The sequence below is a fragment of the Sturnira hondurensis genome, unplaced genomic scaffold (genome assembly GCF_014824575.4).
Source record: "Sturnira hondurensis isolate 20B ecotype Veracruz unplaced genomic scaffold, ASM1482457v3 Scaffold0010428, whole genome shotgun sequence".
NCBI lineage: Eukaryota > Metazoa > Chordata > Mammalia > Chiroptera > Phyllostomidae > Sturnira > Sturnira hondurensis.
In genome coordinates, this window is record NW_028083059.1 from 12473386 (window position 1) to 12488262 (window position 14877).

Below are 14877 nucleotides of genomic sequence, written 5' to 3' on the forward strand. Positions count from 1 at the left end.
CAGATGCAGTACACATAATTATGAGAGAAAAATCTTTTTTTCACAAAACAAAGACTGTCAAAGAATTATAATTTCAGATTAAAAATGTCAAGAATACCATAATATATGTTTATCTTTTTTGAGTTACCTAATGTAAATTAGTATTAATTTATCCATAATAAACCAAGTAATAAAAGTCAACAAAGAGAAGATACTGTTCCCTTTTATTTGCCTTCTTAAAATCATTTTAATATTTGGCAATAGCTACATTTGATGATGTTTATCCTTAATAAAAGAAATTAAATTAAAATAATTTAATTTCTACTTTAAGTTTCAGTTATTGTGCCAGTTCTTTACATTCTGCTCATGTGCAAAATCTACCACAAATAGGTTTGAAATATTGAAGGAGAAATATCTCAATTTGGAGATAACTCTAGCTTTATGCCACCTTTGAATATTTACCAGTAAATTGGAGATTCAGTTAGGGAAAATTAGCAAGATTGGGCAGTGACAAACAAACGGTTATTTTCTTTTTTTCTCATCACTGATTTGCAACTGAGAAAAACAAAATTCTATATCATGTGACTCCAAAAGGTGTATATTCATCCATAAAATTCTGTCCACACTGTGGAAATAGTTCAGTTTTGTAAGGGGCAATACTTTTGGTGACATACATACACAGTTCTGCAAGTACACCTCTCCTCTAAGTGGTGCTCTGCTTACCCCAGGGGATGGTTTAGATGATCCGTATGGAAGCAGCTCAGCTCCTTAGCCTACCCTCTCAGTGCAAAGACTATTGTGTGCAATACAAAGATCCCCCTGAAACCTATATATTTCTATTAATTGTTAAATTAGCTTCAAAATCGGGAAATGAACACATATTAACTACTAAAAGCTGTTCTCCATTTTCCTTAAATTTTATATTGATTGGAAATGTATGGATGTTACCACTGACAAACATTTAATTTCAAAGCCTTATATTTTTATCCAGGAAGGGTGGGGTAGGTGGTGGGAGCGAGGTGTCACCTGTAGAGTTTATTCATGTATCTGTCTTAACTATTATTTAAAAGAAGACAAATTACCCTCTCCTTAGTAAATATAGAGAAATTTTAAGATGAAACCATTGATATTGCTTAGACGTATCAGCAGTGAAATTAACCTAGGTTGCAGTCCTTTTTGAGAACCTACCATGCAATCAGTCAAAAGTTTTGTCTTATACAAGAGGCGAGTCAAGTTTGCATTTTTTTGGTTTTAAAGAGTTCCACCATTCAAATATAAATTTAAAAAATTAAAAACTAGGGAAACTAGTTGTTGATTCTAAGTCTCCAGAAGCAAGAAACAAATGTTTATTGTTAAGCCTACACTTTCGCTCACAGAAAATGTTCCAACAGCTTGAATGGCTGCATGATTTGCTGCAAACGTAAAGGACCGACGACACATTAGAAAGCCTCTTTTTTTCTCTTTGCATGTACAGTGAAGGAAGCAAGATACTAAAAGCAGCTTTCTGATTTGGAAGTCTGATGTCATCAATATGCTATTTTTGTTCTTTGCCAGGTTAACAGAATTTATTGCAGCAATTAATACAAAACATATGTGCTGAAATACCCACATGAAAAATATAATTGCCCCCAGCTTAATTTGCTACCTTTCAAAACTCTGTTTTAGCTACCTTTTCACAATGCTTCTACTTAAATAGAGGACAAGTGTTTTTATAAAAGAGGAGATAAATCATCTTAAGTAATTTGTTAAATTATCTTTTAAGTGAAAAAAGTTTCCACAGAGACTAAAGTCTACAGTTAGACCAGGTTCTATTTTCCCCCATTATTGACTTCTATAACAATTCCAAAGGTTAATTCACACTGCGTTTTAATACATAAAATCCTAAATAATAAAACTTGGATTATACTGACAATTGCCTCACAAACTCTGTGTATGAAATTTCTGACAAAACCTTCTTTGCAAGGTGAGGAATGAAGTGTTTGAGTGTCAGGCAACAAAGAGGCAAAAACGTGAGAGGATAACACATCACAGATAGTTTCTCCTATTCCTCTGTCCACATCAAATTTTCTTCAAATTATTTTCTTAGTGTGTCTACCGCACATGCAGATAATCATAACTTAGCAATGTAAATATTTTGCAGTAATCTCTGAAGTCCTTTTTTGAAAGCACTTTGGAGTAAAACATTTTGCTCCAATACTCTGGGTATTTCTAATTCTAACAAAGTCACACACACAGATTAAAGTTGAACAGTCAGTACTTCTCCTGAATGGACGAATGCCTCCTAATTCACACACATTTGTGTGTAGGAGAAAACATGAGGTTAAATTCAAAAGTCAAAGAGGAGAGCAGGCCTGGGTCAGTTACTACTTTGTTACGATTACTTTCCTCTGTTGTAACAACGGTAGATGCCATAATACCTATTTTAGGGCTGCTTTAATGATTAAATGAGGTCCAGTAGCAATGAATGATAACATAAGGGTAAAATCTCTCTAACCAGCAGAACTCTGTGCATTTATTATCTCACTGTTGGGCACAGCACTGAGTCCATATTTAGTGTTGGAATTCCCTGGATTCAACAATTTTATATTTTATGAAAAACACTAAATTTCCGACACAACCACAGGAACATCAGCATCGTCCAACTACTAATCTACCTTCATAACAGGGCTCCCAGAAACCCTTTCTGGCCCATTTCAGGTTTACTGCCAAAACTGGAAGACAGAAATCCTGTTTTAATAAAATGATGCCAATCAAACATGGGGCTGAGGGAGGAAACAGACAACTTCAGAGATTGTGCATGGGGGAAAAGTTTATGGAACATTCCCCTTAGCTCTCAAGAGGGGCCCAACAGGTGGCATTTGTATATGGTTAGAAAGAAAACTGAAAATAAAGATTCCTCATTTTAATCTGGTGACGGAAGAACTGAAGGAGACCGTCTGCAAGTCAAGGAAATGGCAGAAGGGTCGATCAGACAGCAGCAAGCCGAACAGCGGGAGGTCAGGCGCTACCAGGCGTCCCAACCGAACAGGCGTAGTACGAGGTCCTGGTGCTTTCCCAACCCTGAAGGGAATGCTAGGTACAGCGCGGAGCTGTATCTTCCCCACGTGTCATATGGTGGATCAGTAAACAGGGATGGAAAGGAGACCGCGCCACCTCCGGCTACCGAAATGAAAAGGCTGACTGATTCCCGATGGGAGTAAGGGAGGTAGCATTTGGGGTCAAAGTGAATTGTGACAGTCAGGAGGTGCCGGAAGGGTCCCAGCAGCTCGCTCCGTGTGGCAGCGATCCAACACAGGTAAGAAGCGTTCAGGTAGTTGGAAGTACGCCCCCTCTCCGAGCTAGCAGCTCCGAAGCGGCAGGCAGAGGGCGCGCGTTTGCCACTCCGCCGGACGCGCTTGCTCTCTGCGCGCCGGACTGCCCCTCTCTCCAGCCTCTGCCGGGGCTGAGAGCTACGAGCACCGGCTGTAGGACTCGAGCCAGAGCAGCCGCGGCTCCACGTGCACCCACAGCCCACCAGCCCGTTCGGCCCCTAGAGGTCCGGACCAGCTCAGGGCGCTTCCGTAATGAGTTTCGGCCGCTAGGCGTGGACACACTCGCGCAGAAAGGCACCACTGGCTCCCGGTGCTCTGGGTTGGGGGTCGAGAACCTGGAGCTGCGTTTTGATGATCTGATTTTTAATCCAATTCGGGGAAAGAAAGTGAATGTATAAGAGACGTCGTGTCTCCCCTCCTCCCCGCTCCGCAACACTGTGCCAGGTCCCTGCAGCTCAGTGAGTGGTAGAAACGCCCAGGTAGTGGGTGTGGTGGCTCCGGGGAGCGCCTGCTGTCCTCTCGGGCTCCGCGTTACTGCCACTACTACCCTTACAGCCTTTCTGTGTGCTAAAACTTCTGAGGGCACACTTTCGAAATTTAATCGGCACTGCATTATCAAATGCAGGAGTTGTGACGCGAAGGAAAAAGGCGCCGCCATCCCCTCCCGCGTCCACACCCCCGCACACGGCTGTGATTATTCACAACAGTTTGTTTGTACAGTGCTGCCCACTTGTTTTCCCCTGCCTTCCTCCTCTATTATTCTGACTTCACCATGTTAGTTTGGATTATGTGGGTTTTCACCCTGTGCTTTGACTGGAACAGCAGGACGTGGTTTAGAAAATGAAGGGAGGGAGGGAGTTACACACTCCGGGCTTCCAGTTTAATAACATCAGTCTAAGTCGAAGGCTTTATTTGCTGAACTGGTTTTGATTCCATCGGCCTCCATATGTATTCACCCAGGCATCCAAAGGGGGGAGCATTCTTTGGCTTATACTCTTAAAACTTTCCTGAATAAAATATTTTCTTCTGGGGTAAAATCAAATGTGTATAAACTTGAAAGGGGAAGCAAATGCAACCCCACTCCCTTTTTAAGTGTGCAGGGTTTTTTAGGGATTTAATAAAAATTGATTAGCCAGATGTTCTAAGTGATAAATGTTTTTAAGTAAAGATTTATATAATACATTGGTTTTAGAACCTTTGCAGTTCTCTACCTCTTCATCTTTCTAACCAACTTTTTATTTTCTTTTCACTTGCAGACTTTTTTCCTGTATAATTGACCACCATTTTTTTTTTTATTTCAAAGAAAGCTGGTGTGAGGGAATCTAAAACTTGCTGACTTTCAGACTTTTCCAAGAGAAAACCTCCTGCCAGATTCCAAGAACTACCTGATACTAGGCAGCTGGTAATAGCCCTGCAAAGTGAAGTCAAGGGGCACACATATGCCCATGCCCACATGTGACCAGGAGTGTCTTCCTAAATTGTTTTGTGGCCTGAAATCCTCTGCATTCTATAAATGTCACACCATTACTTTTATTTCTGAAGTCCTTACAGAAGAATTTCCTAAGGCGTTCAAATCTTTGAGAAATACATTTCAAGTGTTGGTTTTCGCTGTACCTGGATGAATAATGTAATGAACGTTTCACACCAGCAGTCAACCCTTTATTTGAAAAATCTGTGGAAAGTTACTTGCGCACTTGGTAAAAGCCCTGCATTGACCCTCCCTGGTGATAAAATCCAGATCTCTGAAAACAGACCAAAAGAGAACACCTGCATCTGTTTTTTCTAAATCTTTTATCTAACAGAAGTTTTTTTAAAAACAAGGTTTATTAAATGTTTTTAAGAAAAAATTGTGTATTGATAAATAAAGTTGGGGGTTCTGATGGAATATGATTTGTAAAACTTAGTGTTCTTCCAAGAAATACATATTTCCCCTTACATCTAGTACTTATGCCAGACAAAATTATTGGAAAATGACTAAAATCAAAGGTAACCCACAGATTTCTTAGTAAGTAAATGTCTGTAAGAACTTATCAAAGTTTGATGATTTGTGGAAAGTTTTATTAATATTTTCTGGAAGATTTTATGACTTGGAAAATATACCTCTCAAGAACAGTTCTTACTGTTTCCATCTGAGTTGAAGTTAGTAAATCAAATACACTGTGGAAATGTTTTGCCTTTAAAAATTCTTTGCATACATAACTGATGATTTGATGTTTAAAAAATTGCATATATTTTATTTCCAAAGATTCAAAGTTTCAGAAACAACTTTAACATTTAGCAATCTTCCTAAAGAGAGTTATTGTGAGAAACTATCAAAGTGAGGGATCCTTAAAGAACACACCACAATTTGAATACTAAAGTAACAATATAGGAACATGATCGAAGATATTACTAAATTCTTTTTTTAAGGATATGTTTCTCAAGAGTCAAGGTAAAATGACTAAATTGTTTATATGATCAAGGAGCAAATTCTAGTTATATACAAATAAAAAAAACTACATATGAAACTTTAGTCTTACTAAACAATCTAAACAATGTTCAAAAAACACCATTAAGTTTTGATTGTGTACATTTTGTTTAAAACTTTTATGTTAAATTGAAGGGCTTCCCACTGTAGCTCCCAATTTCTAGTGTCTCATGGTAAAGACAACTTTATGTAAACGCAACCATGAAACGTGGCAATGGTGTTTTATTATATGTTGCTTCCCTTCTGAAGTTTCAGTTGCTTCTGAGTTATAAATATATCCATTTGATTTTACATCTTAAAATAGTCAGGAAAATGATACTAAGCTAGCATCAATAATAAAATATGAAATTGAAAATGTCAATAATTACATTAAAACCAGTTTGTATTGATAAATATATTGTTATTGCCAGAATATTTACAATTTAAAAGAGCATTTAATTGCTTGTTTATGACAAGAATGAGAATGGTGTGATATGTGAAACATAACAGTGAGGCATCAAAGTAGATATTTTCTGCACTTTAATTATTATTATCAATATTAGTCTTTGGGAAAATATAGATGCAGAATGAATTAATTTTATTATAGATTTTGAGAGGTTATAAGAAGTTTCTTTCTGGCACAATCAAAATATTATCATAGCAATTTGGGTTGTCAGTAAAAGCTTAAACAAATTTGCTGATAATCCTGTTAATGACCTAGGTCAAGTGTTAACTGTTGTGGGTTATAAAATAGTGAAATTAAGGTTTCTCCTACCTCCGGGCAAATAACACAGTTATAACTGTTGGGGAGGAGGTAGGGGAGAGCTATTAGGAGAGCTATTAAATTACAAAAATGTGTAATGCATTCAATTATTTAGTCTAGCACGATGAAATGCTATTAAAAGCAAATGTAAACCCCTCTTCCCAAAAAAACCTATAAAGATGATATGATAGCTTAGTTCTCTATTAATGTTTCAATCACAATATATTATTATTTGAAGATGTGTTTATATATGAAAACTGATGCCAATTCATAGTAATTTTTAAAAAGAGAAAATTCCATTATTTAGATGTTTATTTTCCCTAATATTTGCCTAATATTCAATCAAAAGGAAGCATATAGTGTTTATCTACAAGTTTTACTTTTAAGTTTTAATAATCACATAGTCTCCTCTAGTATTTAGATAGAAGATTTATGTTCAGTGAAATACATTTCATAGAAATGGTATCCCAGCCCCCTCAAAAAAAGTCTTCCCAAATGAGGAGTAGTATATAAATACGCAGATCTAATTTTATTTACTTTTATCTTGGAAACTCTCATTTCCAATGTAAAGAGCTCTATGGATAAATGTCAACATAATTTATAAGCATTTTTGGAGAGAAAAATGATTTACTGTGTTATGTACTGATGAATAAGCCATGCATTCTGCCTCAGATTCCTTCAAATACGTGTTTAAAGGGGGTGCTTTATTCAATGCTCAGAGAAAGCAAACCAATCACAGTCAGCACTTCACTTTATATAGGGTTCTAACCTCCTTTCAAAGTTAGTTTTATTATCATCATCTGCCCAGAATGGGAAATGGTAGCAAATGTACAAACTTTTTTTCTTAATATATACTTTGACAGTCCTATTTTGTCACGAACAGTAGCTGATGTCCCATTGGAAACGTTTGGTGTGTCATGTAAACAAAGAAAGATAATAAGATTTTAATAAAGTTTATTAAAAAGTTTTATAAAGTTTCTGTTTATGTATATAGGTCAATTCTTCATTTAAGTGACTGTTGAAATTATGAATGACCTAGTATCACCGGGGAGGCCAACAATAGAAAATATCACCTGGAATCATTTTCTTAAAAGCATATTAGAAAGTTATTTGTAGCTGGATTCATAAAAGGAGAGTTCAGATTAAACTTTTTATAAGTTTTTTCTTTATTATGAACCCATGCATTTCAATAGTGATAAATATTATCAAAATGTCAAATTTAAGAAGAGCTGTACAATGGCAAGTTTCCTAGCAGTTAACTCAATGAGCTGATTTTGCTCTCTTAGCTTTCTATCATGCCTAACTTCATGATAGATTGCTGGGTAATTGTCTAGTAAATTTTACTAGTAGATTTCTAATAAATTGTCTATACTACTGAAATATATCTTTAGCATAGTATTTTAAGTGCAACCCAATATTTTATATTTCAGTTTTCAAAATTTACATTAGAAATCTATATTAAGAAGATTCATGTTATCATTAGTCTTTCCACTCAGTCACTACATGGATTTTTAGAAGGATGGCTTTCTATTCAAATGATATCATTAGAAGAAGAATGACATGGGACTCTTCACACATACTTGGATGTTTCACTTTTCATATTCATCTCAATCACTAAGGCCCAAGTTATTGTATTAATATTTAAATTCTTCCTCGAATATTACCCAAGATAAATCATTTCATATAAATTTTGTTTCAAAGCTTCCTTTTTGACCTCAAAACAGAAAGAAGACACCACCCACAAGACACAATCTGGAAAGAATAATCCCAGGAACAATAGATAGATAAACTTTTACCCAAGCAAATTAAACATAATTATGTCAATTTTCTGAGTATTTTTACTCTTCTCTATACATACTGTTAATGTGGGCCTGCCTGTGTAATAATATGCATTATATACTCAGACATACACAAGTTATGGTTTAAAAGCAATTTGCATTTGATTATTCTAGCTCTTAAATTAATATTCATTACTTTCATATAAGTGTAAATAAGTTTATAGGGTGTTTTTTTTCTTGCAAATTACTGAAAGATTATATTTTCCACAAGACTGCTGGCTCTCATCTATCTCCCTATGCATTGTTAATCCAGCAGATTCCACTATCTTGATAGTTTATAAATAGTTCATTTTGAGAAATACATTATCATAGTAATGGAAGGATAATATTACTATTTTTCTAGTTGTTGACAACATTTTAATATCTTCAAGGAAAAAGATTAAACTAACACTAATTTTAACTTATTGATATGTTATTCATTATATAAATGACTACTCTTGCCTTTCATTCATGAAGAATGATTGACAATTACTTTCAAATAAACATTTATTTGATTTTTAAATGGAAAAAGTCACTTGCAGGTGAGATGATTTTCTTTATCCTTATATGTAGAATTTTTAAGTTCTCAATTCAAAAAAGAGAGAAAAATATAATGAAATCTGCTACGTTGATAAAGGCAGTCACTAAGGAAAGAATACAATTAAACTGCTCTATTAGCAGTGAAAGTAGGTCACCAAATATGAGAGGTAGTTTCTATATTTAATTAAAAACTTTCAAAATATTTTGAAAATTTTAATATTAGTTTGCCTATATACTTTAGTGTGTTACATACTAAATAATATATGCGCATCAATTGCTCAATATTGCTAAATTGTGAAATAAGTGCTAAATGTTACAAGTTAAAATCATTAAAGAGGAAATCAAGTAATCAATTTTTCAGAGAAGTTTGTCTTAAGAGTTAGCGATTGTATTCACAAATCATTAGAAATAGATCACAAAAGGTATAAAGGAGTAAGGCAATGCATCTGTTAAGTACATAATCTTATAATATTGCTGTCCTTAATATTATAAGTTTGCACGTTAATTCATTGGAAAGAGACAAGTGCCCATTAAGAGGAAAATAAATAACCCAAAGTCAACGAAATGCCATTTGCTGCATAGGAACATTTATTCTTAATTTGATATTCAGTTATTACTATACCTACCCAGGATCTTCTCACTATTCATTAAACACATTCTCTTATTCATATATAAGACCTTAAACAAAGAAAATCCAGCCTAAGCTTATTATAATTCCTGCAAATATTACTTATGTTAATGTGGCATATGCTGCTCATTAGAACCTGTACCACAGAGCAAATTATCGTCTGACGGGATACACATCACTTCGATACAGCGGTCCCAAAATAAACATCACACACACACACACACACACACACACCCCTCTGCTTCCACAAACTCTGATTTCCTTCCAGTCCATTCATAAATGTCATGATCCTAAGTAGGAAAACCTGTCATTACGGTAAAACATACGAAAAAATCTGGAGTGGTGGGATGATTTTGTTTCCCCAAAGTTCTCAGAGTACTACACGGTCATAATTAGAAAATAAAATACTGCCATGGCTATTTGGCAATTAACATCCTGGGTTGAAAACTAGAGAATTTTTCTTTATTTCTGCTTGAAATTTTCAAACACGGTAATTGCTTGCATTAGTATCAGATTAAAAACACATTTTAGGTTTAGGCAATCCAGAATAAGCTCAATGTGTTTTAGAAGACAGCTGGAAATAAAAACACATCTTTAGTTTACTCTCAGAGCAAACGGCTTTATTTGAAGGCACCTTAAAGACCTGAAAATGTTTCGGTGAGAACGTGCTTTGAGGAGCTCCTGCCTGGCGGGGCTGGGCAGGGCGCGGCGCGGTACCTGGCTTACCTTCATTGGGAGGCTGGAGAATCAGTTCCCCGAAGCAGTTGAGAACAGAGCTGCTGAGGAGGAGGAGGATGGAAAGATGACAATCCATGTTGCTGGTGCAGAGGGCAGTGAGAGGAGCATATCTCCATGAAGCATGCCACTGATGTGAGGGGGAGCGCTCTGATTGCTGGAGAAGTTACCATGCTCCGCTCGCAGGCTGATGTCAAGTTTGACACTGGAGATAAGGAGGAGTCTGGCTGCCTTTCCTCGAACCTCGCTCGGGGATTTCCCTGGGTCCTAGTGCCGTCGTAAGCCAAAGCTGAAGGACCCGACTGTACCCGGTGGGTCGCAAACCGCTGGGAAGCCTAGAGCTGGGGGAGAAGGAGGTGGGGTCAGGGCCGGTCCTGCCAATAGGGCAGGAAATGCAAAAGTTGTGATCGGGCAGTGGTGGGGAGAGAAAAAAACACTGTCTTTATTTTCAATGAAAAACAGCTATTTTATTGTTTGCAGTGCATGCTCTGTAAGGTCAGTTCCCTGAAGAAACCAGAGCCCTATAGGAGTGTCACATGGCAATATGAGTGAAAGAGAAACTGAAATGTTTGTTATTAAAACAACGAGGCCGTCATTGAAAAATCAATGATGACTGTATGATTCAAAGGAAAATCAGGATTATGTCTTTACTATGGTCAGTGTGATCGTGACTCTTCATCAGTCCTTTATGGTGCACCAAGACATTAACACACACCTTAGATCAGGAGGTCCTTTCAGTTTTACACAAATTCTACCAGGGCTTTTACATAGATTTGGCACAGGGATTTCAGGGCACATACAGTGCACTTTATTTTTCCAAGCTGGAAGTAACCATTACCCTAAGGAAGTGGAAGTGAACAAACAGAGCCCTAGGAATAGCTGCAGGTCAGCATTCATTCTTTGTTCTGTGCTGTGGGTATAAATAAGAGTAATACAAACCAAACCTAAGGTTCTTGGCAACACATCACTACCCCCTCCCTCACCACCTACATTAGGACTCCGGTATCTGTGAGATAAACATTGAGTATTTCACAGCTCCTCATTCAGCTTTCAGCCACTTCCAATCTGATAATAGTTGGAAACTGTTCTTCGTTAACATCCAGTGGTTAAATCATAGTGTCCTTGCACTTTCTCACTTACTTGGCACCGTGGTTAGCCGTGGTTTCTCTTGCCTCCACTTCCCCTGTTAAACAACACAGTTGCAATGTATGTCAGCAAAATAATTTTGCAATTCATACTTTGAAAACTATTCTCACTTGTCTTCAAAGCACCCCCCAAAAGATGATCACTCAAATATCTTCCCACTCATCTATCATTTCCTACTCTAAACAAAAAAACAAGGCTCACATTCCCTGAATAACTCCAGAAAAGTAAAGGTAAGGAAACAACTCCAAGGTCTGTGATCAGTTTTAGAGCTCTAAGCTGCGGTGTCTAAAATATGGGTTTGAAAATGTCTCCCTAACAATGTCTTCATTTCACAAACACTGTGTTTGTAATGAAAGAATATATTTTCACATGAATTTAAATTAGCAATGTCTGATAACAGTTCAGCTGGCTGGGGGTTGGGAGGGAGGGTAGAGGAGGCCAGAGGAAAAGCGTGACCCTGCTCACGTTTGTACGTATGCCTTGTTACTTGGTCTCTCTAACTTCTTCCCACATTATGTCACTGGAGGCTGTAGAGCCCTCCTTCACTTGCCAAGTCTGTCAGGACTGAAAACACTGACAGACACTGAACAGAGGACTCAGATAGTAGTGACTGGCATTTTTAACAATTCTAGCCTGACTGTAGTCTTTCCATAAGGCACAGTTCCATTGTTTTAGGGCTAGATAAAATTTTTCTGAAACTTGAAAGAAAATATCTTATTTGGAAGTGACAATTCAAAAATATTTGGAAAAACGTGCACTGGTTTTTCCTCAAACTACTTCTCTTTTCACACTGATGCTGCTTGTCGCTGCGGAAAGAGGCGTTCATGTTTGCAGGAAGCTGCAAAAGTGTGACAATTAGTAGAAAGCGACTCCTGGCCTGGGAACAGAAGATAAACAATACAGGGTCTCTCAGTTATGGACTCTCTAGGTCAAGAAAAATTAGACGGTGAATAGTTTCCATAATCCAAGCAACATTCTTAGGACATGTGAAAAAGAGTGATACCAAGAACAAAGGAAGCAACGAGTTTGGCCAAATTAGGAAGAGGAGTAGGAAGGATAGGGGTGAGGGCAGCCAACTTAGAGAAGGCCTCATCAAGAAAGTAATGATTGAGTTGTAGCTGGCAAGATGAGTAGGGGTTCACTCACTGGAGAATGGCTCAGAAGGCACTGTAAGTACGCAGATGGAACACAAACAAAACCCTAATAATTTCCAAGTGACGAGGATCAAAGCATCTGGCAGAAATAGAGCGTGGAGTGTGCGTGATGCAACAAGGGCCAGGGCACAAGGAGGCGAGCCATGGGGACAGAAGGCTAGGAGATGTTCTTCAAAGGGCAGAATTGGAAACTGTAGGAATTTCTAGGCCACGTGACAGTGATTTTACAATATATTCCAGATGAAAGAGAGACATCAAAAGCATTTCAGCAAGTAATAACTTGATCAATTATAAGTTTTATGAAGAAGTTTTACCGATAACACAGAGCAGAGTGCCTCCACCTGTGGTATATGGATCACCTGCCCTTGAAGTACCTGGAATACCTATTAAAAGTGCATGTGCCTTCTACCCACCAAAGACTTACTAAATCTGAATCTCTGAGGTTGGGACCTGTAAAATCTGAAACATTGGCAGGTTGCTCAGGTGCCTTATGGTCCCAGACATTTCAGAACGACTGCTGAGGGCAAAGGAGGGAAAATCAAAGGCAGGGTGGTGAGATTTGAGGCTATTTTTAAAGTAAAACTAAAGCCATAAAAAATTAAATAAGAATCCATCCAAGAGAAAGAAGGAAAATACAAAATGAAACTAAGATACATCTTTGAGGTGAAATAGTATTCTCCAAAAAATTTGGATTTGGGGTTGAAGAAGAGGGAGATGACTAAGACATTTGCAATATTTGGTTCATGTAATATTTTAGTTCAACAGAATGTGTGTCGAATATATGCTTGATCATGTGCTAAACACTGAGAGTAAAAATGTGAATAAGACCTTGATCTTTCCCTTGAAAATAATGTAGAATCACATGTAGAAACTATGGCAACTGTTAAGTAGAGGTATGTGTAGAGTATTTTGTAGTATGGGCGAGGTAATAGCTAATCTATGTTAGGGGTTACAGGGTACTTCTTGTAGTAGGTGATAATTGAATGCTACCTAGAAAGATGTCTCTTAATGAAAGAGTTCTGAGAAGATAAAGCATAAAGAAGATAAACAAGAAAAGCATACTTTGGGGGGGAAATAACAAATGCCTCTATTGCTAAAGCATCAATTTTGACGTAGTGTCAGGTGGTATGTGTAAAAGGTGACACAAGGAAGCAGCACAGTTATGAATAATCCGTAAGCTCTTCTAAGGAGCTTAGACTTGAGGTGACATGGGGCATAAGAGAGGCATTCAATTTCCATTTTTAAAAACTTTGTTTTGACATAATTAAGGGGAAGAGATGAAATGGAAGCAAGAACATCAATTAGGAACCAAGAGACCAATTCGGCTCCTTTTGCAATAGGATAGCCAATACAATATAGAGGTATAAGTGGTGGCCTTGAATCAGAATGACCTAGGAAGCTTCCCTTGCTCTGTTACTCTTCATACACTTCAAATGGTAACAGATCCTATCTCATATGGATATTATAAGGATTATATGAGAGTTGGTATGGTACAAGTAAAGTGTAAGCCTATATTAAGGTATTCAATATACTTTTACCTTGATCTGGAAGAGAGACCTAGAGGTGATGACACTGAGCGTGGCAGTAGAACTACAAATCACACAAATATAAGAATGAAGAATTGTCAAAACTTTATTATAGCTAACTTGTGAAAATGAGGTAGATGGATATGCCTAGGAGACCTTTCAACTTCTGGCTTGATCAAAGAGCTAGTCAAAAATGTAAGAGAGGTTTGAAGAAAGAGAATGGGCATGATGTACAAACCTTTCTGTTTTAGGTCTATCTAGTTGATGTGACCTGAGGGAAAGACAAAGTAGATGAACTATTAGGACACAAAGATCTTGACTAGAGTTGTTTCTTGGAAAATAATTTTATTTGCAAATTATTAGTATATAAAAAAATAAGTAGGTTCATTCACATAAAGCAAAGTGTTGACTGAAAGGTCAGTGCCATGGTTGAAAGTCTAACATACACTAATAGCCAAAAGACAGGCAGAAACAGAGAAGAGCAAAGTACTGGGAGAGATTAGCATACCAGAAGCCAAACAGTTCCTAGTCAACAGTACCTGCAATAAAAATATCCAATAAGATACTGACTAGATGTGCCAATTATATTTGACAACTGAAGCTTTTGAAGACTTTGATGAGAACAGTTTTAGTGGAGTAATTGAGCTGCAAGTAGAATTAAGATAATGGTGTAAATGGAAAGTAAGAAAGTAGAAACAGTAAATGCACTACTCTTTCAAAAAGGGAAGCTTAAAGGAGAAGAGAAGCTTAAAAATGGAGAAAGCAAGGTGTAATAAGAATATTAAAACATGAAAGAGCCTTATAAGATTTCTCTCTCATGTGCTTTGCTGGC

The 14877-nt window shown here is 37.1% G+C and overlaps 1 protein-coding gene across 1 annotated transcript in view; it reads right to left on the reverse strand.

Moving 5' to 3' along the window:
• EPHA3 (EPH receptor A3) overlaps positions 1 to 10449 on the reverse strand; it is a 344437-nt gene extending 333988 nt beyond the window's left edge. The window contains exon 1 of the mRNA XM_037059003.1: positions 10211 to 10449. Coding sequence (XP_036914898.1) covers positions 10211 to 10298 — 88 coding nt within the window. The 5' untranslated portion in view covers positions 10299 to 10449. The remainder of the gene's footprint in view (positions 1 to 10210) is intronic.
• Between the last annotated feature and the right edge of the window lie 4428 nt (positions 10450 to 14877).